The 25,361-nt window shown below is 41.3% G+C and overlaps 2 protein-coding genes across 2 annotated transcripts; both read left to right on the forward strand.

Moving 5' to 3' along the window:
• The first annotated feature begins 15,664 nt into the window (after positions 1-15,664).
• Positions 15,665-18,339, forward strand: alkbh7 (alkB homolog 7). Its single transcript, XM_038698452.1, has 4 exons — positions 15,665-16,069; positions 17,161-17,334; positions 17,503-17,627; positions 17,829-18,339. Exons 1-4 carry the CDS (start codon positions 15,797-15,799, stop codon positions 17,947-17,949), a joined length of 693 nt encoding a protein of 230 aa, XP_038554380.1. The 5' UTR covers positions 15,665-15,796; the 3' UTR covers positions 17,950-18,339.
• Positions 18,340-18,814: 475 nt separating this feature from the next.
• LOC119887949 (GDP-L-fucose synthase-like) lies at positions 18,815-24,107 on the forward strand. Its single transcript, XM_038698470.1, has 11 exons — positions 18,815-19,141; positions 19,302-19,465; positions 20,886-21,000; positions 21,170-21,298; positions 21,660-21,733; positions 22,123-22,256; positions 22,369-22,433; positions 22,626-22,692; positions 22,965-23,044; positions 23,437-23,536; positions 23,935-24,107. Exons 2-11 carry the CDS (start codon positions 19,311-19,313, stop codon positions 23,988-23,990), a joined length of 975 nt encoding a protein of 324 aa, XP_038554398.1. The 5' UTR covers positions 18,815-19,141; positions 19,302-19,310; the 3' UTR covers positions 23,991-24,107.
• The last annotated feature ends 1,254 nt before the right edge of the window (positions 24,108-25,361 follow it).

Genomic DNA, 25,361 nt, shown 5'->3' on the forward strand with positions numbered 1-25,361 from the left:
GGATAGAGATCAATTCACACATTTATTACCAGACAGTCAAAAGGTATGAGGTGGGCAGATTGAGCCCAGAGGGTGCACACACACACACACACACACCAAGATTTGTAACACATTTCTGCACTTCTTATTGCCAACAGTTATGGGCAAACTAAACTAAACAAGACTTACAGCTGTCAGGATGTTCTGCGAAATAGCCCCAAAACTTCAAACAAATGTTTTGAATTAGCATCACAAAAGGCTGAAGCGCACCAATTAGGGGGAGGACAAGACGCAGTGGAGGAGATCGAGGCGAACAGCAGCGTTGGGCAGGAGAGAGGAAAGGAATGGATGATGGATTGGATTTGAGTGAAAGAGAAAAAGTACAGGTAGTGAAACGTGAGAGGAGATGACAGAACTTCACTTCCTATCACTCAAAGAGTCAAAGAGACAGGGAATAGAGAGAGTTAGAGAGAGAGAGGGGAATGAAAGAGGTCGAGAGAAAAATGGACTGAGGAAGAGAATGTGTGTTTGAGGGTTTTTTTGGGGGGGGGATTAGCCGAAAGTCACAGTAACTGTTATAGTAGTAGGTGTTGACAAAAATCTGTTCGGTCACATAATGGGATCTCACCTCAAAGCCACAAAAAAACTAGTCCCCACACTGTAAACCATTAACATTCGGCTTGTGATTGGGGTTAGGCGTGTAGCTGTTATGGCAGGTCAATGCAATGTCTTATAAGTGCCAAAAACAAGTTGATGTGTGTGTGTGTTCTGGCTGAGACTCATGGATGTGACCAGATTGAGGAGAGAGCAGACTGTGTACTGTAAGAGTGCTTGTGTGCGCGCATTTGTGTAAGCATGTTTTCAAAATGAAAGGAGAGAGAACTAAAATAGGCAGTATTAAGAATGACTGACCCCGCAGACTGTGGTAAACAAATGAATAAGCACATACGCATTTAAACACACAAAGCCTGCACACACACACACACACACACACACACAAATTAAGTTGATGTTAAGTTTGTGTAGTTATCAGCTGACAGTTGCAAGCTGGAGAAAGGCCAATAAATAATTCAGATTCTGCAGTGAACGCAGATCACTGACTCTCTACATCCAACCAAAAACACCCAGGTCTCTCTCTCTCTCTCTCTCTTACTGTTCCTCGGTGTGTCTCACTTTCTCTCGGTCTGTCTCTCTTAATCACATATATTCCCCGATTATGTGCATCTCCGGACCCGACTCGCATGGCTGCAAAGGGGGCGAGAGAGCTAACTTTTCCCGGTTGTGGCCTGGTCAGGTGTGTGTGTGTGTGTGTGTGTGGGTGTTTTTGTACACATACAGTACATCACACCAATCTGCATTTGTCAGCAACAGCAAGAAAGGTCAGGCATCAATCACAATTTACTTCTACAGAAATGCTAAACTATCCTTTATGGTTGCATTTGACTAGTGTTGGTTGTGTAGAGTTGCCACGCTTTGGTTTGATGACAGAATTCCGCATGTGGTCAACACAACGGCAAATTTACAAACAACACAACTTCCTGTATAAAACGGAATCAAATATATGATCTGGAGATCAGTGTGCTAAAACAAATGTGTTTTATTAAATGTTTTATTTCTCAAAGGAGGTTAAATGCTCGGTGAGAAGGCCGAGCGAGGAAATTAAACTCACTAGTCTTGATTTGAGTTCTTATTGATTCTGGGTCATGCGGGATCAGACAGGCTACGGACCTAGGCGATTAAGGCACTCCTACTCACTCACAAGCACATAAACAGAAAACTCACGGCATTAACATAATGCACAAACTAATGGCATGCTCATAGATTTTGCTGAATTAATATTGTTTCTTTAATACACAAAAGATTCTAAACAACATTTTTTACTTAACACCTTTCGCACACCGTGATTATGAAATGGCGGCTAACTTCTAAAACACATGACTTGCATTACATTTCATAGTGATCTCATTATTACTATAGATAGCTAGGACATTACATTGACTTCCTCTCCATTTACAGCAGCAGGGTAAAACACACGTAAGTGTACACTGGTGATGCAGGCAACACCAGTTGGTGTGTGTGTGGTGTGTGTTTATGTGCATGCTTGCGGATGCTAAAATTAGCATCTTGCAGAGGTGCGCGTTGAGAACTTAAGCTGACACTTAATACCTATTTACACCGCAACAAACATGAATCTGTGAACATCCATTTGCAGGGTTACAGTAACTTCAAGGATATGGATTCAGCAAGGTCAAACGGGCATTTAGGGTTAAAGGTCAGTGGGACAGCCAATGGGGATTTTATTTTTTACAAGGTCCTGTAGGGTGACCCATGTTATTTCTGAGCATTTTATAATGACAACAGCATCCGTCAGTTATCTGCTATAATACAAACCCTGTACAATAGTTCTGGGGCCAATCTCATAACACTGTAGTGGGGTATGAATGTCTTCCTTTCATTTAAGTTGATACATAATCTATCTATGATCCATGATCTGATAAAACCACAATACACTGCGATTTAAAGACGATTCAGTAACATACAATTCAGCTGTGATTTAATAATGACTCAGTTCAGATTCAACAGGCTTGGACACTTCAGTGTATCAATTTTGACTCGTAGTGACCAAATATTAAATGCCCCAAAAGATTACTTCTCCTGCCACACTAGACAGTAAACATGAGCAGCGATACTCTGATTAACACTTAAGATAATCTCCACGGAGGAGGAAATGTTGCTAACTGGGTGTTAATTAATGGTTACCTCAGTTCCAGAGTCAGTGTCATCCATCTGAACTTTGTCAATTTCAACAGCGGTCTATGGGCACGTTCTTGTAAATAAAAACACATTACCACAGTTGCTTCCTTTGACTTGGAGAAGTTAAGCTTTAGTGCTTTTGTCTTCTGTCTTTTAATTATTTTCTCATCTGGTCTCTTTGTGTCTTCGTGCCTGGTTTTAAGGTTTGTTGTTGGGACTGTGTTGTTGTCCTGTGTCCTCTGTCTGTTGTTTATGTTATTTAATTCCATCGCAGTACCCTTTCCCGCAGGAGCCCTTTCTCTCCTGCCAGGCAGTTATTGTAAATAAGAAACTGTTCTTAATTAACTTGGCTGGTAAAATATAGGAATAAAAAATAATTTAAAAAATAATGCGCTTTGAAAGTAGCCTTAAATGCTAACATTAGCATTACTCACTTCTTATTGACTGCTCTTTGCTGTTAGCACACACGGCGCCTTTATTTATAAATTACCTTCGACGTCTGTGGGGCCACCGGAATACTGATGATACTGTTGCAAGTTTTTGTTTTTTATACACAGCCTTAGACATACTAGAGTGCGACATTCTTTAATTGCTGGGGTGCGTAGCCAGGTAGTAAAAAAGGGGCGGGTCACGCAAGCACGAGGGACAAGCGCCCGCAGAGAAAGTTGCCGTAAGTTACCGTGAATATATTTTTTAAAGAAATTTCAATCCAGAAAAAAAATAATGCTATTTTCTGTAGAGGATCCTCTGTAGAGGATTTCACAACAAACATATGGAAATAATTAGGTTTATTTCATGGCATAATGCCATGCAATAAACCTAATTATTTCAGGTACATGTACCTGAGATTTGATTGTATCTGAAGCTACTGTGTGTGTCAAAATCCCATTCCATTATGTTTATCGAATTTAGTGAGAAAACTAAATGCTGGTATTAGTTGTATTTAACAAGGCACTTATTCTATTTGTCTACCACTTGTTTCAAAAAGAAGAACATGGCACAATAACGGGCCTGAACTCTGTGGGCCTAATGCTAATTCTAATTAAACAACCAAATATCTGTCTACTGTATCTAAATGTGGATGTGAGAGAATAGTTATTTATATGGTGCTCCCATGGGTCCAGAGTCAGCTCACAACTAAATAAAGCCGCAGGTCATAATTCTGCTGAATAGTGAATCCACTGAGACTCATACATCTGGTGAATCAAAAAGCTGTTTCAATCTCGCTGAATGCACCAAATCAACATGCACCGGGTAAGACTTCTGTTGGTTGCAGGTTAGAAGAACCAAAGTTTCTCTATTTTAATGAACTATACCACTAATATCTCTGAGCCCTTTTTATGTTATAATTTTTACTTTAATGCTGACCATGAAACAGTCAGTAAAGGACAATGACTGTGAAAACTGTATTACTGAGAAGAAAACCTCTAAAAGTATTATTTTGCACCTCATATTGGTTTGGGTCCATTATTGTTCAGTGTCAGCGAGTATGAGCCTGATACTCATTTCCCTAACATGATACAGCTATACAGTACACATATTTTATTCATGGGGCTCTTTGGTGGAGGGATTGCTAGTGTGGACATGGTGTGGTGGTGGTAAGAAAGATTTGGACAGAACGCCTCTCTTTGGCCCCGAAGAAAGGAGGTAGGCTTAAATGCAGTTTTCATAAATGCAGCACCATAAAGGCATGAAATAACTGGATGAAGGCAAAATTTCTTTGTTTTTGTTTTTTTTCACTGATGCTCGCTGTCAGTGACAATTTCCTGACTGAACCCACTCTGAGGGTTGTACTGTATGTTAGGACTGAGTTTTAGCGCAATGGGACATGTACGGCAGCTAGATGACAAATGGAAGGCAATATCCAGAGTCCAAGTTTACATTCACTCACTCCAGTATCAATTTTATGTCACTTATTTTGGATCTGAAAGTTCCATTAGTAACCATGTAATGGCAGCACAGTTCACAGTTGTGTTTGGTTTGGATTGAACCAGTTGCGTGAAAGCACATCAACTGATGAGACACTAAACATCTTCAACACTGACTCAAGCTTGGGCATATTAGATAATTTGGAAGGACCTAATCCATTCAAAGGACAAACAAACATGAATCAGGCAGATATAACTAAATCCTAAATTTAATGCCTGGTTATTAATGATAGATAGATATATACTTTATTTATCCCAAGGGAAATTCAAGTATTTTTTTTTTTAGATAGATAATGAGATAATAGATAATGAGACCTTTACTGGGAAGAGTTTCAAAAGATGCAGCAGGTTTTGTCTTTGAAATATCGATTGAATGAGGTGATGAAAGTCTCAAAACAGCATTTCATAATGAAACCCATTTTGTTCCTTCTTCTAGCCTCAGCTTGGTTAGTTTTCCCACACTGAGCCACACAATAATATCATCTGTATCTTAAACCTAATCATGTTTGCCAATAATAGACCAAGTAATACGGAGGAGGGACATATAACACAAATATATTCCCAGGGGAGGGGATAAAATACTGAACTAGGTACACCTCACAATTTATTACAATCCAATAAACAACAACACCACAAAGCGCAGCTTCAGAAATTACCAATAAAGTGAATCAACACCCTGACATACTCTCAACAAATATTGAACATTATAAGCTTCACAGGGGTATAGGACTAGAGAGGAGTTATTGCACAGCTATTGCATTGGATTACGTTAGATTGTAGTGTTTATGTTATTGTATCAAACATCTCTATGTGCGTGTTGGGACTATGTACCTGATAGACAATGCAAATTTCCCAAATAGATCTATTATTGCAAAACAGCTGCTTTCTAGACCATCAGAGACCAATAATGAATTTTCCACAAACCAACTCACTAATGTCAGCAGAGCACAGATGTTAAATATTATACAAAAATGATCAACCTTGTCTGTTTCTTGTGGCCAGAAGTTAATAATATGTGAGCAAACACTTCTGAAATCTTGAAATTAACTTAAAGGCCCACGAAGAGTTCTACACCTAAAACTATTTAAAGAACACTTAACCCATTCATTAACAATGGCTCTATTTCCCAATGAGCCGTCAGTGTGACAATGAGCCAGTATGCCACGACCCTGAAATTGATGCAGGTGAATGGAATTCAGCCATTATTTTTGTATTAATTTACATTTAGATTTACATTTAGCTGACACTTTTATCCAAAGCGACTTACAATTGCTATATATGTCAGAGGTCGCACGTCTCTGGACCAACTAGGGGTTAAGTGTCTTGCTCAAGGACACAATGGCGGACGGGTCACAGTGGGGAAATTATTTTACATTATTTACACCTGTTTTCTAATGTAACATGTCAAAATGTCTTCTGTTAAAAAAGGTATATCGTAACTTGCCATTCACAGGAAAGTAGTTTGGTGAACTTTAACTTAATGAGGTCCAGCTTTAGCCACTTTTAGCCAAGTATTTTTTTCAAAGGCCAGTACAGGGAAAAACTATAGTTTCCTGTGTATTCCCTACTGCCTTAAATGTTGGTTGCCCTGGATCAAAATCACCTGTCGATCCCCTCTGCCATTGGCCCCTGTTGTTCTTGGCAGTAGGCTATTGTTATTCTTTCTCCATTTTGTTATTAACACAGTCAAGGTTGAAATCAGCGCGGTAATTCTACAAATGACTTGTTTCATTCAAAACAAATGTACTACTTCATAAAAAGACTACATGGACATTTTTTAGAGTTATTAAATTGATGTATGATATTTTGGAAATGAAATATGAATATACATCATCTGATTTCCTACACACACACGCTGTCTCTCACTAACACACACGTCTGCCATTTAGATGGTGAATAGCAACATGATTTAGAAGCACTAGGAGAAGTAGCTCCTGCATTTCACAGCAGCCCAATTAGTGTGTGTAGTTATGTCACGGCTCAAGCATCAGCATGGATCAATACAATCATTATTTCAATTTCCCTACTTGTCCTTAAGACTCAGACAAAAACTTACTTCCACATTTGCATGTATTCACACAGACGTGCATGAATCCTGCATATAAAAATACTGAAATCGCTTGCTATTTCTCCCCAGAATGAAAATGCAGGGAAATGGTGGAAATAAAATACTGTCACACTAGGTGGTTACAGTACATCCACACACACACCCACAGTTCGAAATGGTGGCATGTTCATTCAGTGACACCTGCATCTTGTGTGATTAAGAGGAGGCTCAAAATCGGGGGGAAATTAAATACTGTGTCAATGTACAAGTCAAGAGCCTACTCACACTGACATAGACTCACTCTGTCACTCACTCACACACACACACACACACACACACACACACACTATATCTAGAAAGAGACCTGCATGATGCTGATATGGGAATTCATGTGTGCATCACTGCAAGGATACTCACACAAATGCAGAAATTGCCCCCCCCCCCCCCTTTCCTGTTTCGCTAAACGCAGGGCCTATACTGCACATGCTGACATCAGCAACCAGCAGCGCCACCTAGCCCCCCCCACCACCACCACCACCACCAACAACAACAACCCGCCACCAGCGCACACACACACACACACACTCTCTCTCTCTCTCTCTCTGACACACACACACACACACACACACACACACACACACACACACACCACACTGTACACAAACGTATATCAAGAAAGTCCCGGGCGACTGTGACGTGAAATTACTAACATATGTGATTGATGGTGATCAACAGCCTCATAAAAGGAACCGTTGGTTCATGCCCCCTCCTCTTTATTAACTATAAATTACATGTCAAGTATTTCCGCTCTTCCTGTAGCCTACCTCCATGGGCTTGCACTGGTGCATCTGCTTGTTACACTTTTGTCAATAGAACTGAACTTAAAGTCTTTAACTCATGCAATAATAAATAAATAAAAAATCACAAAAACATTCAGTCAGACGTGTCTGAACATTAGGCCTACCGGATTCTCGGGCAAGGCCTACAGTAGCTTTTACTCACTGTACAATGCCAGGTAAAGGATATGGCCATTCGGTGATCTTTTTGGCGTATTTTCTGACGAAGTTATCCTCACTGAAAATGAACAGCGAGCGGTTGACAGTGAAGCAGTTCTGGCGCACGGGAATGGGGTTATAGAGAGCCATAGTCCGGGCTCTCTGCGCCATAGACTGCTTGTACATTCTCTGGGTCCCGGGCCCTCCAGGTGGACCGTGGCCATGGCCGTGTCCGTGTCCGTGACCGTGTCCGTGTCCGTGGGGTCCTCCTTGCCTGCTACCACCGCGGCCGCCTGGGCCCCCTCCGCCGGGCCCCCCACCATACCTGGACTGTACCTCATCTCCGAACCGCGCCATTCTCTGGACACCAAAAGCCAATCTTCACGAAACAGCGGAGAAGGAGACCAATGCTCAGCTGTGCAGCCACACAACATTACATCCCATCTGGATCAGAACGTCTCATATGCACAACGGGTTGTCTTGTGAGCTTATGCTGAACACCTGCACCCGGCGAGCAGTTAGCCTAGGCTGCTTTTAGCAGACGAGGACGCCCATGTACCGTCTCTTCTCTGTGCGTCTCTGCCAGCGGCCAATTGTGGGTGTGAGGAAATTAACTGTGTGGTCGGATGGCTGACTGGTTGCACTGTAGGGTAGTGCTGTGGGGGTTCTAAGTCTTACTCGGTTCTTATGTCCGTATAGAGCAGGTTTCGCACCCAACATGAAATCATGGGGAGCCTGCAGCGAGTTCACATGAATGTTTCATGTTCTCCATGGTTCATGCCTGTATCAGAGCGCACCACTGCCTCCTGCACCTTTCTGGACGATTTATGTCTTTACTCTCATGACATGTAATGACAGGCTAAACGCCTCTAATATCAAACAGGCCTCGATAAATCAGATTGTCGAAAATAAAATCTGAAAATAATTAACAGCCTATAGCTACGGCAGTCAGTGACGTTCAACTTGGCATTTTGGAAACGGTCGTGTTTCCAAAGACTTAAAAGGCATTGAAAAGGGAAAAGCTACGATTATTTATTTATTTTTGAAACATCCGCAATGTTTGGCACAGTGTGAGGCAATACTGTGGCCCCCGCCACCTTACAGTTGTTTAACCAGTGCGCTCTGACAAGCTTTGAGACCAGGAAAAATGTGACATTTGTTATTAATGCATCTTATTTCAGAGTGCACAGTCTCGAGTAGAAAGGAGAAAGAAAAAATACCGTTTTCCTTTTAAATGTCGGTGTCATCGTTGTCGAGCGCTGGAGATGAAATTATTTTCTCAAACAAATTCAATAGCATCCCCCCTCGCTGAAACCATCATCTTCTCTCTGTCACCTGCGCGGCCATCCAGAAGCTGAGCAAGGGACACACGGACGGCGTCGTCAAAGACAAGGGTATGACGGCCGCTTCTCCGCCGTCTTACACCCTCTCATGATCTTGGTTTGGCTATTCGAGGTGCAGCAGTGCCGAGAAGTCCCTCACCATCCCCGCCCCGAAAAGTCTACCTTCGTCCGCACTGATAAGCCCAAATGTCCTGGCAGCGCGTCCTTTCTCTCTCTCTCATTGGAGTAGGGTAGAGTGTTCCTCACGGCCTCCTCTCTCTTCGTCCAGCGGCCCCAAGGGGGGGAGGAGGGGCACGGACGGACGGATGGATCGGTGAATGGATGGAGACGCAAATTAAAGGGAAGGGACCGGCTGTTTCTTTGGAATTTAGGCCGGAGCCTGTCTATAAATTAAACAAACCGCACCGCGCGTGAAATCGTTGTCTTGCAGTTTGTGTGAACTATAATGAGAGCCCGATCGGTTCTGCAGCCGCTGCACATGACGCACGCGGCTCGTCCAACTTCCAGATGGATGTCACGGACGGAGGCATCGTCTATCGCCTGCGTGTGAACGCGTTCCTCATTTCCTGCCACCTCTGTATAAGTGTGTGTTTCATGAAGAGTTAGTGAGCGTTCTTATCACAGCCAGATGCGCGCGTGTGTGGCGGAGAGGCGGGGTGTTGGCATCAGGCAGCTCGCGCAAAGACACAGCTGCAACCCAATGATGGCGCGTGAGTAAAATGCTCATCAAAGTGTGCGCGCGAGCCTGTGTGTGTGTGTGTGTGTGTGTGTTTGTAAGGGAAGGGGGGGGGGGGGGGGGGGGGGCGCTATTCTTAGCAACAGACATTTCGAAATTAATGGACGAAGAGAGCTCTATTCTCCCTCCCTCCCCGAAACCGAGTCGAGGATCATCTTCCCTGGCTCTCTCCTCTCCTCTCCTCGAGGCTTTTCTCGTAGCTAAGGCTCCACCAAAACACTGTTGCCTGTTCAAGGTGCGACTACATGCTTTGCGCTAAAGCCCAGGCACAGCAAAGATTTTCAATGACATAATGCAGAGGAAGCAAGGGCAACGTGGATGGCCAATGTCGAGAGATAATAAGTGCAGTCACTTTTCGTGTGATAACATTTCTATACAATAGATTACACTAATTTATGCCAGTTTTCAAACCTGCCATTTTGTCTTTAGTAAAATCAGTTTCACACTAAAATATCCAAATATGCCATTCCAATCCGAATACCGATTATATTTTGATTGGACAGGATGGTTTAATTGGCTTTTTTGCTTTTGGAGAGTGAAACCAGCTGGCAAAGAGTAGTCTCATATTGAATCAATGCCAGGAGTCATTCACACCGTGAGCAAAGTACTGGTGCCAGGTTCAGTTAAGCCCCGGGGACAAGGAGAGGAAGGCTGCAGCCCACAACAGCACAGGACAACATTCTCTTATTCTATTATGTGGCCTAATTGATTGACTCCAGAAATAGCCACTTCTGTGAATGGGAAATGATCATACACATACGGATTTAAGGGTGACCGGGAGATTGAATCCGGAGAGAAACCTTGCACGTGCGGACGCCAGCTGATCACAGCACGACCTTAAACGTGGATCCGATAAGTAAGAAAGGGATCGGTTTGCTTTGTGTCCACTTAAGCGAGGCTTCCGGCCGTGAGAGCGAGGCTGACCCCGCCGCAAGGGCATACAAGAACACACATTTTATTCCCCGATCAAAAGCAAGGAGGGAGATAGAGAAACAGATATAGATCATTTCAAAACAATTAAACATCCTTTCGCAGTCTGCTCATCATCATAACGCCAGTGAATTAATCCCAATGACAGAACTGGTGCCACATTAAAACCCTAGTAAAAGATGTAGTAATATGAAAAATATGTAAGTTGTTTTGATCTTTTGACATCAGAAAATAAATGCAGCTAACAGCATGGGCAAGTGTTTTACTGCTAACCCTACTGGCATCAGCCACGCACAGCAGCACGACGCTAGGGACTCCAATCACTTCAGGACCACGGAGAGCGCCACAAAATCAGCGCCAGTGCCCTAATGCCGTGGACCTGTCAGGACCGCGGAGCGCGCCTCAGCAAGCCATATCGGCATCTTTGTACAACCAGAACTACCAAAACGTGGACAGTATAACATCACTGACATACCAAAATAATGACCTACCCAGCACAGCAGCTCGTAACACATAAAATCAGATACCGTGCAATGGGTGGTGTAACTTTGAACCCTGCACTGCCTGTAGCGGCTTGTGTGGTGGAGAGTTTGAGTGGCGACTCCCTTGCTGCAGCTTGTCACTTGCGCACAGTTATCTGGATGAGAGATGTCACCTAAGCCAAAGCGGTATAGGCTACCACTAAGCCCCACCTTGACTCCCTTGGTCTCTTTGCCTCTTGAAAGCATCTGTCTGTGTCCAGTTATTGCCGTGACAGGGCGCTCCCAGCCAGACTCTGGCATGATGACTGATGCTAAAATGTACAACGTGTGTGTGGTTTGTGTCTGTGTGTGTGTGTGAGAGAGAGAGAGACTGAGAGATTTTATTATTCATTCTTGCCTTTTCAAAAATGTTTTGCCATTATATCTTGTATATTCTGTTATATGTTGTGTGTTCACAAATGTGTGTGTTTACACTTGGGTGTGATGATCTGTGAAATTATCTATTGCCCTTCAGAGCTGGAGCCTTTGAGAAGCAGCAGCCTTCTGTCCAAACCTGTTATTCCACAAAGGCAGCACAAGAAGCACTGAAGAGCGACAGCTCCAAGGCCACCCATGCATAAAACATTGTTACCTCACTGTCTCCACGGAAGAGATAGAGACACAGGATAAACTCTGCATATTTGGCTTAGAAAAAAAGAATGCAACTTGATGGACTAAGTTTGTTCTGCAGCAGAGTCTTTGTGAGGGCATGTCAATTGTACCCTGCATTTGACAAGAACTAAAACCACACCCCTCTGCCTCATTTGGGACAAGGTGAACATTTTCTTTAAAATGACTCTATACAAATATAATTAATGACCCACTGGAGTATATAAGTTTATAATGGGTTTCAGAAGAAGGTAAGAGGAACAAAATGTTTGCTCTGCTAGTGTCTATGACCATGCCATTATGACTTCCATCAAGATGTCTTTACTCTCTACTGTGCTTTTCCTCTGACTGTCCTCTTTGTAATAACACAATTTTAACATTATATGGCAATGCTCATGCTTTTCAATAGAATTTACAGTATGTAGACTTCTGGCATATATCAGAAAATAATGTGCGATTAACTTCAGGTAATGTTTTACATTCTGTTTGGATGCTGAAATCTATGCAGAGCACTGGCAACCATGTCTTCTAAAATGAAGGCCCAATCCAGTTATATTCAGCATAGCTGGATTGAGAAAGTAATTAAACTTTTAATGAATTTAGTCAAATGGGGATGATGCTCAAATGAACAATCCTAACAGGACTGAAAAGTATTTGCAACCACCCTACAAGTATGTTAAGACTGATGCACCTATATTTTGTATATTTAGATAAATCACTAAATATGGCGGAAGCATGGTCTCCACTATAAGACTCTAACATGCTTAAAACCATTTATTCCATCTCAGGAGTTTAAAAGTATCAGGATTGTTCTCTGTTGTTTTTTCCCTTTCTCTGTCAGATGTTCAAATAGTGGGTAGCTGTGAGGCTGGAGCTCTGAGGCGAGGGCCTAAAAAGGAGTGTCGTGACTCAATGATTCATAAGGCTGAATAATTCAATGGCTGGATGCATGTAGAACACTCCGCCCCTGCTGAACCCAGTTCTCCACAGACCCAATGCAGACTTAGGCTATACCTACATGTAACCCTCTGCAAGACTGGCCCACATCATACACACACAGACACAAAAGAAAATTGTGGTTAACAGCCAAAGATCAATTAATGACATTGCAGTATGTGTCAAAAATGCTATTTTGCCATTGCCATAACAGACATATTTACATAACCAATGTGAAAAGTAAGGTAGGTGAAGACTCTGGTGCCCAGTCATTGAAAACTGGGTCAGAAGCTGTATTTGGTTTGTTTAGTTTATTATCCAATTTGAGTCTAACTAGCAAAGAGGCAGTGTAACTAATTTTGTTACGTGCTTTAAATGATAATAGGATCATATAGTGAATAGTGAGTAGTGCACATCCATCACATACAGATAGTGCACAGCTAACAGTGCAGCCCGTTCATGACCATGTACAGAGCCAGACAAGGAGGGTGCAGTGCATTTGGGAAGCCATACTTTCAATGCTCCAAACCTTAACTCACATGCACACAATCAGCAATCAAGGCAACTGTGGCACAAGCACAGTTGCCTTGAATGATAGTCTTGAGCTGAACATGCCATGGTGTAGTAAGCATGCTTTCATCAAGAAAGGCAGTTTCTGCAGTGATGGCTTCAGCTTGTCCTTAAGACTGGTGACAGCTGCGGTGACAGGAACAGGTACGCAGACTTACAGCTAGACAACAACTCCCAGCTTTCTCCCTGTGTGTGTGTGTGTGTGTCCAAATGTCCACCTGTGAGTTTAACTTAAAAGAATGCTGTACTGGTTGAGCATTTTACTCCCATAACATTGTTTTAAAAAAGTGACATTCCTGAGACAATTTACCAGATTTCACGCAGCTACCTTTGAAGCTACAAGAGGGTTTAGACACCGCCCCCCCCAACATATGCAGCAGTACTCCTCAAGCCTGTAAACAAACGTGTAAAATCCCCTTTAAGTTAATGTCACACCCAAACCCTCACCCTTACAAATAAATTGTTATTCTTTGTTAAAACAAAAATATAGTCTCTGTGCCCCACTGATACTGAGGTATATATCTCCTACAATGCTACAATAACAACTACTCTGTCCTACCTACAATTTTCATGATTTTATGATGCGTGAATGTCTTGACATTATCCTAGGACCTTCTGACTTCTTGCTGCTTATCATTGTGCAGTAATTCCACACATGTACGCTCCAAACAACTGATCACTGCCAAGAATTCTACTGGTGATTTTCAGTTTAATTGGCATGATTCAACAGAAGGCATAATGATGCCTCCAGGACAAGCTGGCCGACGATGATGCAGTGAATCGTAGAAGCTTTAAACGAGTGCACCAACTGGGAATTAGAATGTGAACCCAAAACACTTATCATGGCTGGATGAACGTAATGCTTGGGGCAGCAACATGGCATCCAACAATGAAATGGGCATCACATCAGTTGTGTTTGTGTGTGTGGGTGTAGGAGGAGGGGGGTGTGAGTTAGCGTTATTGTGGATGCTCACTGACCGAGATCAACATGCAGCTCACAGAAGGAGCACTAATAATCTTTGTATATATATGCAGTGGACATGTTTATGTTACATGTATAGGTTCATGCTTACATATATCAAAAGCAAAATGTGTGTATGTGTGTGTGAGTGGATAGATGAAAGTGCAATACACAAAAATACAACCACATGAGAGCCTGCTGAAATAAGCACAATGTATTTTTAAACATCTAGAATTATTAACCTAGTCGGTAAGTAGGGTAAAGCAGCTGGTCCTGCGCAAGCAAAATCTTCTTTCTATGTCTGCTCCTCTATCTCTTCCTGGCTCCCTGACAGTTGCCCTTTTAAGATCAGATCTTTCTGACACAGAGCAGCAGTTCTAAGCTTCACAGATTTCCTGTAGCTGCCCCAGTTTCCTTGTATACCTCTAGTTCACTAACAAAGAGTTTGCCTGGAAACAAAGCAAAATGAGGGACCAGGAGAGAGAAGGTGGTAACCTGTCCTTAGTGGTAAATAGGCCAACATTTTGTTTTTGTTTTGTTTTTCTAGGGGAATCTCTTATCCCATCTCCCACCTTTCACTATGTGGGCCCATAAGGGACAGAAATTTTTTTATTCATTGGTTTTAATTTTTTTAAAACATTGTATAGAATTCTATTCCTAGTTTTTTCCCTCCCAAATATAAAACTTTACCTACTTATTTAATTCTACATTCATTCATTTCTATATTCCTTTTTTTTTTACATGATTATGATGGAGGCTTTCACTTAAGTATGATATATAGTGAACACTTACATTATTATTAACTTTTTAAAAAATTATCTACAAACTTATTAGTGAACGTTTTACTTTTTTTTTACGTTTTGACCAGATGTTAGCGCATGTGGAATAGACCATTGAGCTGATCATATTTACAATCACGAGTACTTACTGCCCTCCATTGGTCAGAGTGAAGAACTGCAACATCTGCATTCACTTCTCCCCTGTTGCCGTTTTTTTCATTTGCGCGCTCATATCCTTGTAAGCTTCGTCTTCAGCTGAGCATTGCCCGGAAGCCTGCACATAACAAACATTGAAATACATTTCCTGAGGCAAGCTGTTGGGCAATAAGAATGAGCGGTAATTAAAATGTGTGTGTTCACAGTTGTCTGCTTCTCTAGCCCTCACAGCTGAGGATCATTCTCATGGTATTACAAATATGAAACATTACGTCTCCATGTCTAAATTAAATAGGGATAGTTAGACTTTTTATATATTTGTTATTAAAGTTAACAAGTGCATATAAAGGGCATCAAACAAAAAAAAGTCAGCTATTAATATTATATTGTATATGATGCATAACTGCTGGAAGACTACGCCCCCCACAATGCATTGCGTTGTCAACATGGCGCCCCACGTAGTCGCTTGACATTTGTCAACAACACCAAAACGCAACTAAACGTAAATTGGACTGTGTAGCGAGGCTGGCCGCTAATATTTCAGACAGGAGGATGAAACTGTTGCTGTCAGTGTTAAAAAGAACCCGTAAAGCAGCAGTTTGCGCCAGTCGCCAGCGCTGTCTGAGCTCCTGTGCCCGTGGCGGCCTGATACTTCTCCGAGATGAGGCTCTCATCGTCGGGTCAAGCCCGGAGCTCGTGCAGAGACTCTGCTCACAGGTGGAGGTGAGGACGGGCTTCATCACCGAGGAGGAGGAGGGGGCCCTTCTTCGAGAGCTGGAGCCAGGCCTGAAGAAGAAACGCTACGAATTCGACCATTGGGACGATGTAAGTCATGCATGGTTGATAGTTATAAACGGGTCTATACAAACTTCACGCATGTTGACATGTTAAAGGTGCGTGTGGAGTTGCAGAGTCACGGTCGGAACGCACACCTGTTACCGATTTAACGATTAATTTAGCCCAATTAGTTATGGTTAAGATGTTAGTAGGAGTTGTTTAAGAACCACTTCACCATTTGCGGCTGTTAAGTTACCCCAACGTGTCCACAGACGGAGTATGGCAAGCAAGGGCGCCACTTTGTGTTGAAAAGTGGTGGGGACATCAGGGTTTAGCTTAGGGGTGTGAGGACACACTACGCTCGCGAGATATCACGACACACGATATTAGGTTCACGAGAACGAGAGGAAAGACCCTTAAACAGTGTGTGTGTGTGTGTGTGTGTGTGTGTGTGTGTGGGGGGGGGGGTATGTGACATCTCAAAACATATAAATATAATAGCATCTAAGAGTCAGTGGCATTTTGTGTAGCTTTCAGTTCTGTTTCTCCTGTAGATAAACTTTTCTCATGTAATATCATCCCTATGAGACAACTCATATGTAGGCATGATTTAATCTTTCCTAACACACCTATGGCACCTATGATGCAAGCCGTTTTAACAAGTTATTCCTTAAAACTTACTAGTCGCTATTTAAAAGATGCAACTTATTTAATAACTAACTAAACCCGTTTTACTAGAAACAAATGATTATATTCTAGTACTTAATTTTTAGGTACTAGTAGCCTAACTATTCTATTAGTTACCAATAACTATTTTTCAGTTACTAGTAACTAATTGCGCATTTTTGCCATTGAAATCCATGAGGCTCTGCAGTTCAGGTGTCACCTTTTCATTAGTTACTAGTGACTAATCAAATAATTACTCGTAACCATTTCCATTTCAGAACACCACTTAATTTTGGGTTAAATGTGATGTAACGCACGTTAATATTACAGATTTTGTAGTAATGCGTTAAATTAATGTGTTACAGAATAAAGTAATGCATTACTGTAATTGCGTTACTTTTATTACTCCCAACCCTGTTGAAGGGACAGTGACACTGACTTAATTTGTGCTGTGTTCACTTCCCCACATTCAGGCTATTCACGGGTACCGAGAGACTGAGCGTGTGAGGTGGGAGGCGGCGTGTGAGGAGGTCTTGAATCGCGTCCGATCTGTAGCATTTCCTGCGGGTAGTCCACTCCTCGGGCCCGTGCACATTCTAGATCTGGACAAGACTGGATACATCAAAGCACACGTTGACAGTGTTAAGGTAGGTTTCTCTCATGTTTCTCTGCATATGCAGTGCTATAAACATTAGGTTCTATCAGGGACAATATCCTCAGCACTGTAACCTTTGGAAAAAGCCTTTTTGTGTGGGCTGAGCTTTTTTCCCTGCTGTGCTCTTACTGTCATTTTGTCTGTCCTTCTGATTTTTCAGTTCTGTGGTAACACCATTGCTGGGTTGAGTCTTCTGTCGGACAGTATCATGCGCTTGGTGAAGCAGGATGCCGCCAGTGAATGGCTGGACCTGCTGCTGCCCAGGCGCTCCCTCTACATACTGAGGTTCAGTATATACAACATTTAGCTCAAATAATTAATTTAGGTATTGTATTGTTTAGGCTGCAATATGAAGTATTCAAGTTGTTGATTATTACAGAAAAACTACAGGCTGAGTCGCCATTGAAGACAATAAGTGCACATACAACATTTAACTTCAAACAACGCAGCCCTGTGTTTCATCCTGCTCTCATCACACCCATACAGGGACGAGGCCAGATATAACTTCACCCATGAGATCCTGAAAGATGAGGAATCTGTGTTCAATGGACAGAGAGTCCCTCGGCTACGTCGTATCTCCGTCATCTGTCGGAACGTTCCGGACTAACACCCACTTTGGCCCATAGTAACAGACTATAACCTGAATTTAGAGGATAATGTCTGTGATCTCCATGTTAAAGCTGAAATATTGGTTGATATACATCTATGGTGAGATTTGGTGCAGTTGAGACACTCTTTATAATGTGATTTTGGATAGCTGATTGAAATAAACAGCAGGTTATTACACAACCTCCCACAACAACTGCACCACTCCACCCTGCTGGGAAGGATGTGAGCTTTAAATGTATAAAGTGATTCTGAATCATGTTTGGTGTGTTCGTCTACTTCTGTATAGTACAGAGACTCTTGCAGATATATATAATATAATATAATAATAATTTCCAGATAACATCAAAGTGAACAAGGATGCAATAAAGATTGTTCTTGGTTTAACATATCAAGCTGCTTTGTGGGAATCTGTTGATTTTGTATTTTTAATAAATATTATATATATATTTGATACATTTAAGTAAGAAGGCAATACCTAATTCCATTCAGCTGAGCTCTTTTCTGACCTCATTTTTTGTGAAAAGCGTCACCTTCCTTGAGTACTGAGAAGTGGTAATGCCACTAACAGCTTAATGACTTTGTCATATAAAAATTCCTTCGTCTTCTTCATAGGTAGAGGGGAGCTCTTTTTATTTTTCTAACATGCTTCCAACATGCTCAAACATGTTTCTCAAGTTGCAGGACAAAGATTGGCTCACTTCATATTATTTCAAAATTTAATGGCACACTGCCATAAATGTTTCGATGATGGCATGCTCAATTTTTTCCCCACGACAGGCGTTTGCAAGCCACAATTATTTAAATGTATTTTAATGTACTTGAATTTACTTAATACTGTATTTTACCATTCATCTGAGGATGTCACTTTTGCTTTGAGCGCTAATCCACTCATGCATATGCATATTTCCTTTTATGAAGTTCAGTCTAAAATACACTCTAACCAGTAGATGGTAGCATCTTCTGCATGAATCAAAAGGAAGAGACATGTTATAGGAGGAGTAACAAATGATCTCACACACCTACGCTATGTTCATCACTCCATAGTGAAGGGGGAACAAGCTGAAACAATATCCAGTATAAAAAAGATCTAAAAGTACTTGTTAGACGGGACTGTCTGCAGGTAGGCAACCCCTGGTCAGACAAACATTCTCCAGTGAAGTCCACACTCACTTCAGCCTTCTAACACATAGGTAAGGAGCATGAAGGCATTACCTGTATTTAGTTTGTGGCAGTATGATATATAAGTTTGTGTTATCATTTGGCTCACCTGCTCTTATACGAGCACATGAATAATGTATTTATGTTGATTGGATGTATGGATTGCAGTGAGGAAAATATTTATTTGCACAGATATAGGAGATGGGGTCAGAGCTCAAAGCGGGGCCAATGCGTGTCCTTGTGACTGGTGGATCTGGTTTGGTGGGCAAAGCCGTTGAGCATGTGGTGCAGCAGGCCGGCGGGAAACTGTTGGGAGAAGAATGGATCTTCCTCTCCTCAAAGGATGCTGATCTTGTGTAAGTTGCTTCATTCTTTCTACCTGAGTGTGCCTGCAAACAAATTTGTCTTTAACTGATGCGTTCCAATGCTAACAGCATTTGCATCGTCTTAGTATGCTGAGATGGGGCGTTGCCTGTCTGTTTATGTTCAGTTCATTTGAGGTCATGGTGTGCTTTATTGGTATGAATGTTTCACTTCACAATATTGCCAAAGCAGTTTCATAATCAAAAGTTTACATTTGAATAAGACATAACAAGATTGATCCAATCAAAACCATGCACATTTAGCAGCTATAAATTACAAAAACAAAAATAACAAATATAGATACAACGTAAACTACAAATAAAGGTGAACAAGGTGTAACCTGCCATGCAGCGAACATAAAGGGAAACAGTTGGCTGAATCACTCGCTTGTCACGGGTTGTGACACAAGGACACATACTTGGCGGCAAGGTTTGCCGTATGTCCTTCTCCTAGGATTATTTTTAATTTATTGTTATCTTAAAATCCGGTATTATTTGATGGAATTTCTCAAAATATTGCTGTCTTATGATTCTATATTTATGACATTTCAGGAGAAAATGCGTCTCTGTCTCCACCTCACTTGTCGTACAGTGCTCACACACTCTATATTCTCTTGGTAACCAGGACTTTTTATGTCTCCCTTTTTCATTTGCAAGGGTGTCTGTACTTGGTAAGAAGCGACCTCTTCTTGATACCTCTGACAGTAGAGAGATATCCTGCCATTTCATAATTTCTGTTTAGGGCCAGATAACAATCTAGTTTGTGTTGGCGTTTTTTTTGTCTCGTTCTACCAGTGTTCAAATAAGTATTTGTGCTTTGAGTGATCATTCACTCTGATTTGTGTATGTAAAGCAGTGCTGGCTTAAGAAAGGTGTGAGATGTTGTTGGATTTGTTAGTCTCAGGACTAGTGGGCATAAGGGACTTTCTTCCGTGTTCAGATCTTGGGTTTAAGAGCCTTAAATTGGAGGGAGTCTTGACTCTGACTTGATCTAAGGTGCATCAGAAAGTTTAGTGCTGTTTTTTGGGTTATCTATTATTAGTGGAAACCTAATTCTGGACGTACACGCATTTGTAGGACACTGTCTTATGTTATGATGACTGTGTCAGCCCCAACCTTTATGTTTTTCTTGTGTGATTTTTGTCTGCTGGAAGAGACATCATTAAATTGTAAAGCTTTTACAGCACAGTCAAAATAATGCATTTCAAAAATTGTTAAAAGGACTGATAAACTCCACTGGTGTTCTGACTTACCAGCTTTGCTCAAAGGTACCTAAGAAGTTGTTAAGAGTGTTACTTGTTCACTTCTCCTACCCAGACTTAATGAGCGAGGACAGGGATTCAAACAAGCACCCTTGTTTGTTTTTCCAATCTCAATCCATTTTGAAATAAATGTGTTGTCAAAACGTGAACAGAGATGTCGAGCAGACCAGGGCTGTGTTCGAGAAGTATCGCCCCACTCACGTCATCCACCTAGCTGCAAAAGTCGGAGGACTCTATCTACACATGAGGGAGAACCTGCACTTCTTGGTGAGATAATGCTGCCATACAGTTATATTAATAATCCACCCCAGCTGCCAAAAATGCAAATTGTTTGCATATTGTTGCTGGAAAATCTATTTTCACCCTAATCTAAAAGTGGGGTCTGTGGAAAATATCCACATAGTCTTTTAACCGTAACAGTTTGACACCTTCACAGAGGGACAACATCAAAATCAATGACAATGTACTACAAACAGCCCACGAGATGGGTGTCACCAAGATCGTGTCTTGCCTGTCCAGTTGTATCTTCCCTGACAAAACCACATACCCCATTGATGAGACCATGGTAAGCTTTTCCTATAAAACCTTTATTTACCCAGTGTAGTTACTCTGAATGCTCTCTTTTAGCAACACCCTGCCTATGTGCATCAGTTATTTTTCAGGTTGCTAAAAGTAATTTTTGCATGTGGCAAGTGGTATTGCTTTCATGTAAATAAAGAATAAATTACATATAGGGACACAACATTATCTGGCATTGATTGTATCAGATTTCCAAGAAGGGTAATCCCAATTCTCAATCCTTGTTTCTCTCAATGACACCAACCCCTGACAGTAATGATCAGGGTACAGTATTGCTACAGCAGAGCAATTATTACTTAGGCAAAGGGAATTGGTTTAACTTCTCTACTCTAACACCCCACTCATAGATACACAACGGACCACCTCATGACTCCAACTTTGGATATTCACATGCTAAAAGGATGCTTGATGTTCAGAACAGGTAAGCAGGTGTGCAGTGGAAACAGGGGTGTGGTGTAGACACAAGGGTGAATGTCGTCCTCATCAAAGGGCTGTGGAGGCAGCACCTGACCAGGCAAGCAGTGTCTATTTAGTCTTTTGTAGCTTTTATTTAACCTGTGGCTGTTCCTTTATGCCTAAATACAATCCACTGCTCTGTGGATGTGAAAACATCCATAATTGACTCTTACACACTGAGACCAGTTCAATTTGTGAATGTCATAAAGGAAGACAGGCTCTCGGAGGGATCAAGTTTATGACCTCCATGCATTTGAGCTACTGAGGGGGGAGAGGAGTAAACATGAATGCTCGCAGAAAAGTGTCCATCTGTGTTACACATGTCTGATCGATACATTGTACGTTTGTTGACAGGGCATACTTTCAGCAGTACGGTCATCGTTACACAGCAGTCATCCCGACCAACGTGTTCGGTCCCTATGACAACTTCAGCATAGAAAATGGCCACGTGCTGTCAGCACTCATTAACAAGACATACAAGGCCAAAAGTGATCAACTCAGACACGCTAATCCATCTTGATACACACAGTGTAAATAACACATACAAACACAGACAATAACCAGGTAATAAGAGTCTATTTTCTCATGTCTCTCTCATAGAGGAAGGAACTCATGTGAATGTATGTGGCTCTGGAGCTCCTAGAAGACAGTTCATCTATTCTCTGGTATGGTATCTTGTGTGCCAGTCATTAGAGTGTACTGCATTATACAATATGTGATTTAAAAATGTATAGCATATATATATTTTACTCTATAGGTATGTGCTTAATCTAAAATATTGTATGCTGTAACTATCTTGGCCAAATGTCTCTATGTCTCTATGTTTAATAAGTCCAGTTACCTGTGTTTGGTCTCAGGACCTGGGCCGTCTAATCATTTGGGTCCTGAGAGAATATGAGGAAGTTGACCCCATTATCCTCTGTGGTGAGTGCAGTGCTTGGCAAGCATTGTAATTAGAGCCCAACTGATAAATCGGCGTACCGATATGAGCCAATTGCAGATAAATCTGTATTGGTCCTAAAAATCCCACATTGGTCGGGCTCTAATTATAATGCGCATCTGGGAATCTCTATGATGTGTGATACGGCAAAAGAAAATGGGGAAAGTTATGGTTTCAAAACAGAGAAAGAGGTGTGAGACACAATCACTAAATGTGCAATTCATGAATTTGTTTCTCACTGCTGATTTGTTTTCAGTGGGTGAAGAGGATGAGGTCTCAATCAAAGAGGCTATAGACATGATTGCAAAGGCTCTGGACTTCAAAGGCAACATACACGTATCCTTTCAACATTCTCTAATCATCCTACACCCTGTGCCCATGGACCAATTTATCATATTGACATGTCTATGCAGATATGGTTTTAATTCTGAGATGCTTTTGTAAACCTGGAATATAAGGAAATACTAGATCAGCAGTTAACTTCAACTTATTCCCTTATATAATGTTAAGATATTCTTTACCAAAGCTCCTCAAGGAGTTGATGGCCTGAAAGCAAAACATGTATATGGATATGGACCAAATTATGTGCAAACTATCTTTGTTCTTGAGCAACCACTTTCAGAGAGGCTCTATTTTTCCAGTTAATTACAGTTCTTGTTTCTGTATGTAGCCTATTAAGCTCAAAACACACAGCTAAAATTCTGTCCCCCCTTGACACCTAACATCAGTTTGACACCACCCTGTCTGATGGCCAGATGAGGAAAACAGCCAGCAATGCCAAGCTGAGACGCTACCTCCCCGACTTCACCTTTACACCTCTTCAAGAAGGTCAGTTTACTGTACTGTACATCTTAATGATAAATATGTACAGTGTTGCTGTTGTTTTTGCACATGCCATTTCTCAACGTGCCAAAATCTCAATTGCATTACAGAAAAAATAAAAATTGTATTTAACAGTGCTGAGTACACGATATCACAGAGGCAGCAGATAAAATCCATGAGACTAACATCAAAGCAAGTTATATTAATGATGATTTATGTAACTTAAGTACTGTAAATTGGCCTTTTTTGTTAACACACAAGACAAACAGGATGGGTTACAATAACAAAGGTCCATGGTGCAAATTAAGTCTGTGCCTGTCAACATACAAATTAGATATTTGAATGAATATTTGCGTGCATCCTCAGCCTGATGCTTTGTTTGTTGTTTTTTTCTGTACTTGTAGCTATAAAGATGACATGTGACTGGTTCGTGGCCAACTATGAGACTGCCCGGACATGAAGTGACCAAAAACCGAGCTGAAAATGAACACTAATGTTTGGTTCTGGTTTCAGTCAAGGTGTTATCACTGTGTAATACTGGTTTATTCAGAGTCACATTAAAAAATACTGTACATATTCTCTAGTATACAGAAGTCTCTACAGCTTTTAATCTCTGGAAGGAATTTCACATCAGTGTATTATTAGAGGGCTCCCTTTTGCTATAATTTTCTTAAATATCTAATGAATGTTTCATTATTTGAATATATTTAATTATGTTCAATATTTGATTTTCACATTTGAACTTAGAGGGTGGTACGTCACCTCTAGAGTGCCCCCAAATTACTTTTTAGCCTTCAAATGGCAAGGGATGCTTGAAAACTCACAAAACTTGGCACACGTCAGAACGGGTGTGGGTTTTTTGTGTGATATGTAGCTGGGGCTTGATAGCACCCCCTACAAAATTTCAATGAAGCAGCCCTCGCGTTACATTTCACCTAGCTGTATGGAATATGGGAAGCAAATGTATCATCTGTGGACTACAAAAAACCTCTTGGAGCCATACAAAGGAAGTCACCAATTGAAATTGAATTTGTAACTTTAGGGAATTTTTTGCCAATGACGGACTACTTACTTCAACTTACTCTAACTTGAACATTAATTGGATCGACTTCAAATTTGGGCAATGCAATCTAAAGACCTTTGTGATGCTACATTTCAAAGCTTTTGAGATTTCGTCAAAGGCTGTTGCCGCGGCAATGCAGTGAACTTCAATGTTTCAAAATTAGTAATAGATATGAGTAACTATGGTAACTTGTCGGTAATATTTAAAAAAAAAAATACTGTTACTGTTGTTTTTTAAAAGTACCAGCCAGAGGATATGTACACATCTATTAGGAGTTAGTCATTGCTCTCCCTCCTGGCAACAGGAAGTAAGCCTTGTGTTGCCATTTGATTTGCATGGAATTTTCATGTTCCACACAGGAAGGTGACATATGATTAAAATTAGGGCCGTCCCGGACTAAAGATTTATATAGTCGAATCAGAATTGTCAAGTCTTGCCAAGTCTTGCCCATATTCGACTGATATTCGGGGCACAGTAGAAGCTGTAGAACTGCAGCCTCTATTCATTAGTCACTGTAACCTACACTGTACTGCATGGATGCATCTGCATGGATTCACATGGAGGCGAGGGCCTGTGCAGTGCTTTTTGCTGCTTTCATTTGATTTTCTATTTCAATTCTGTATTTTTAATAAATGCTTTATGTATTAAAATATCACCATACAGTGTTTGTATAATACTTGAACAAAACCAAAACAGCCAGTTTTAGTATGTCCCAATAAGGACAAAAGACCCCAGGTTTTTTTTCAAACCATGAAAAACAAACTGTAT

Source organism: Micropterus salmoides, unplaced genomic scaffold (genome assembly GCF_014851395.1).
Source record: "Micropterus salmoides isolate LMB-PRFRI ecotype aquatic unplaced genomic scaffold, ASM1485139v1 Ms_hic_scaffold_10, whole genome shotgun sequence".
NCBI lineage: Eukaryota > Metazoa > Chordata > Actinopteri > Centrarchiformes > Centrarchidae > Micropterus > Micropterus salmoides.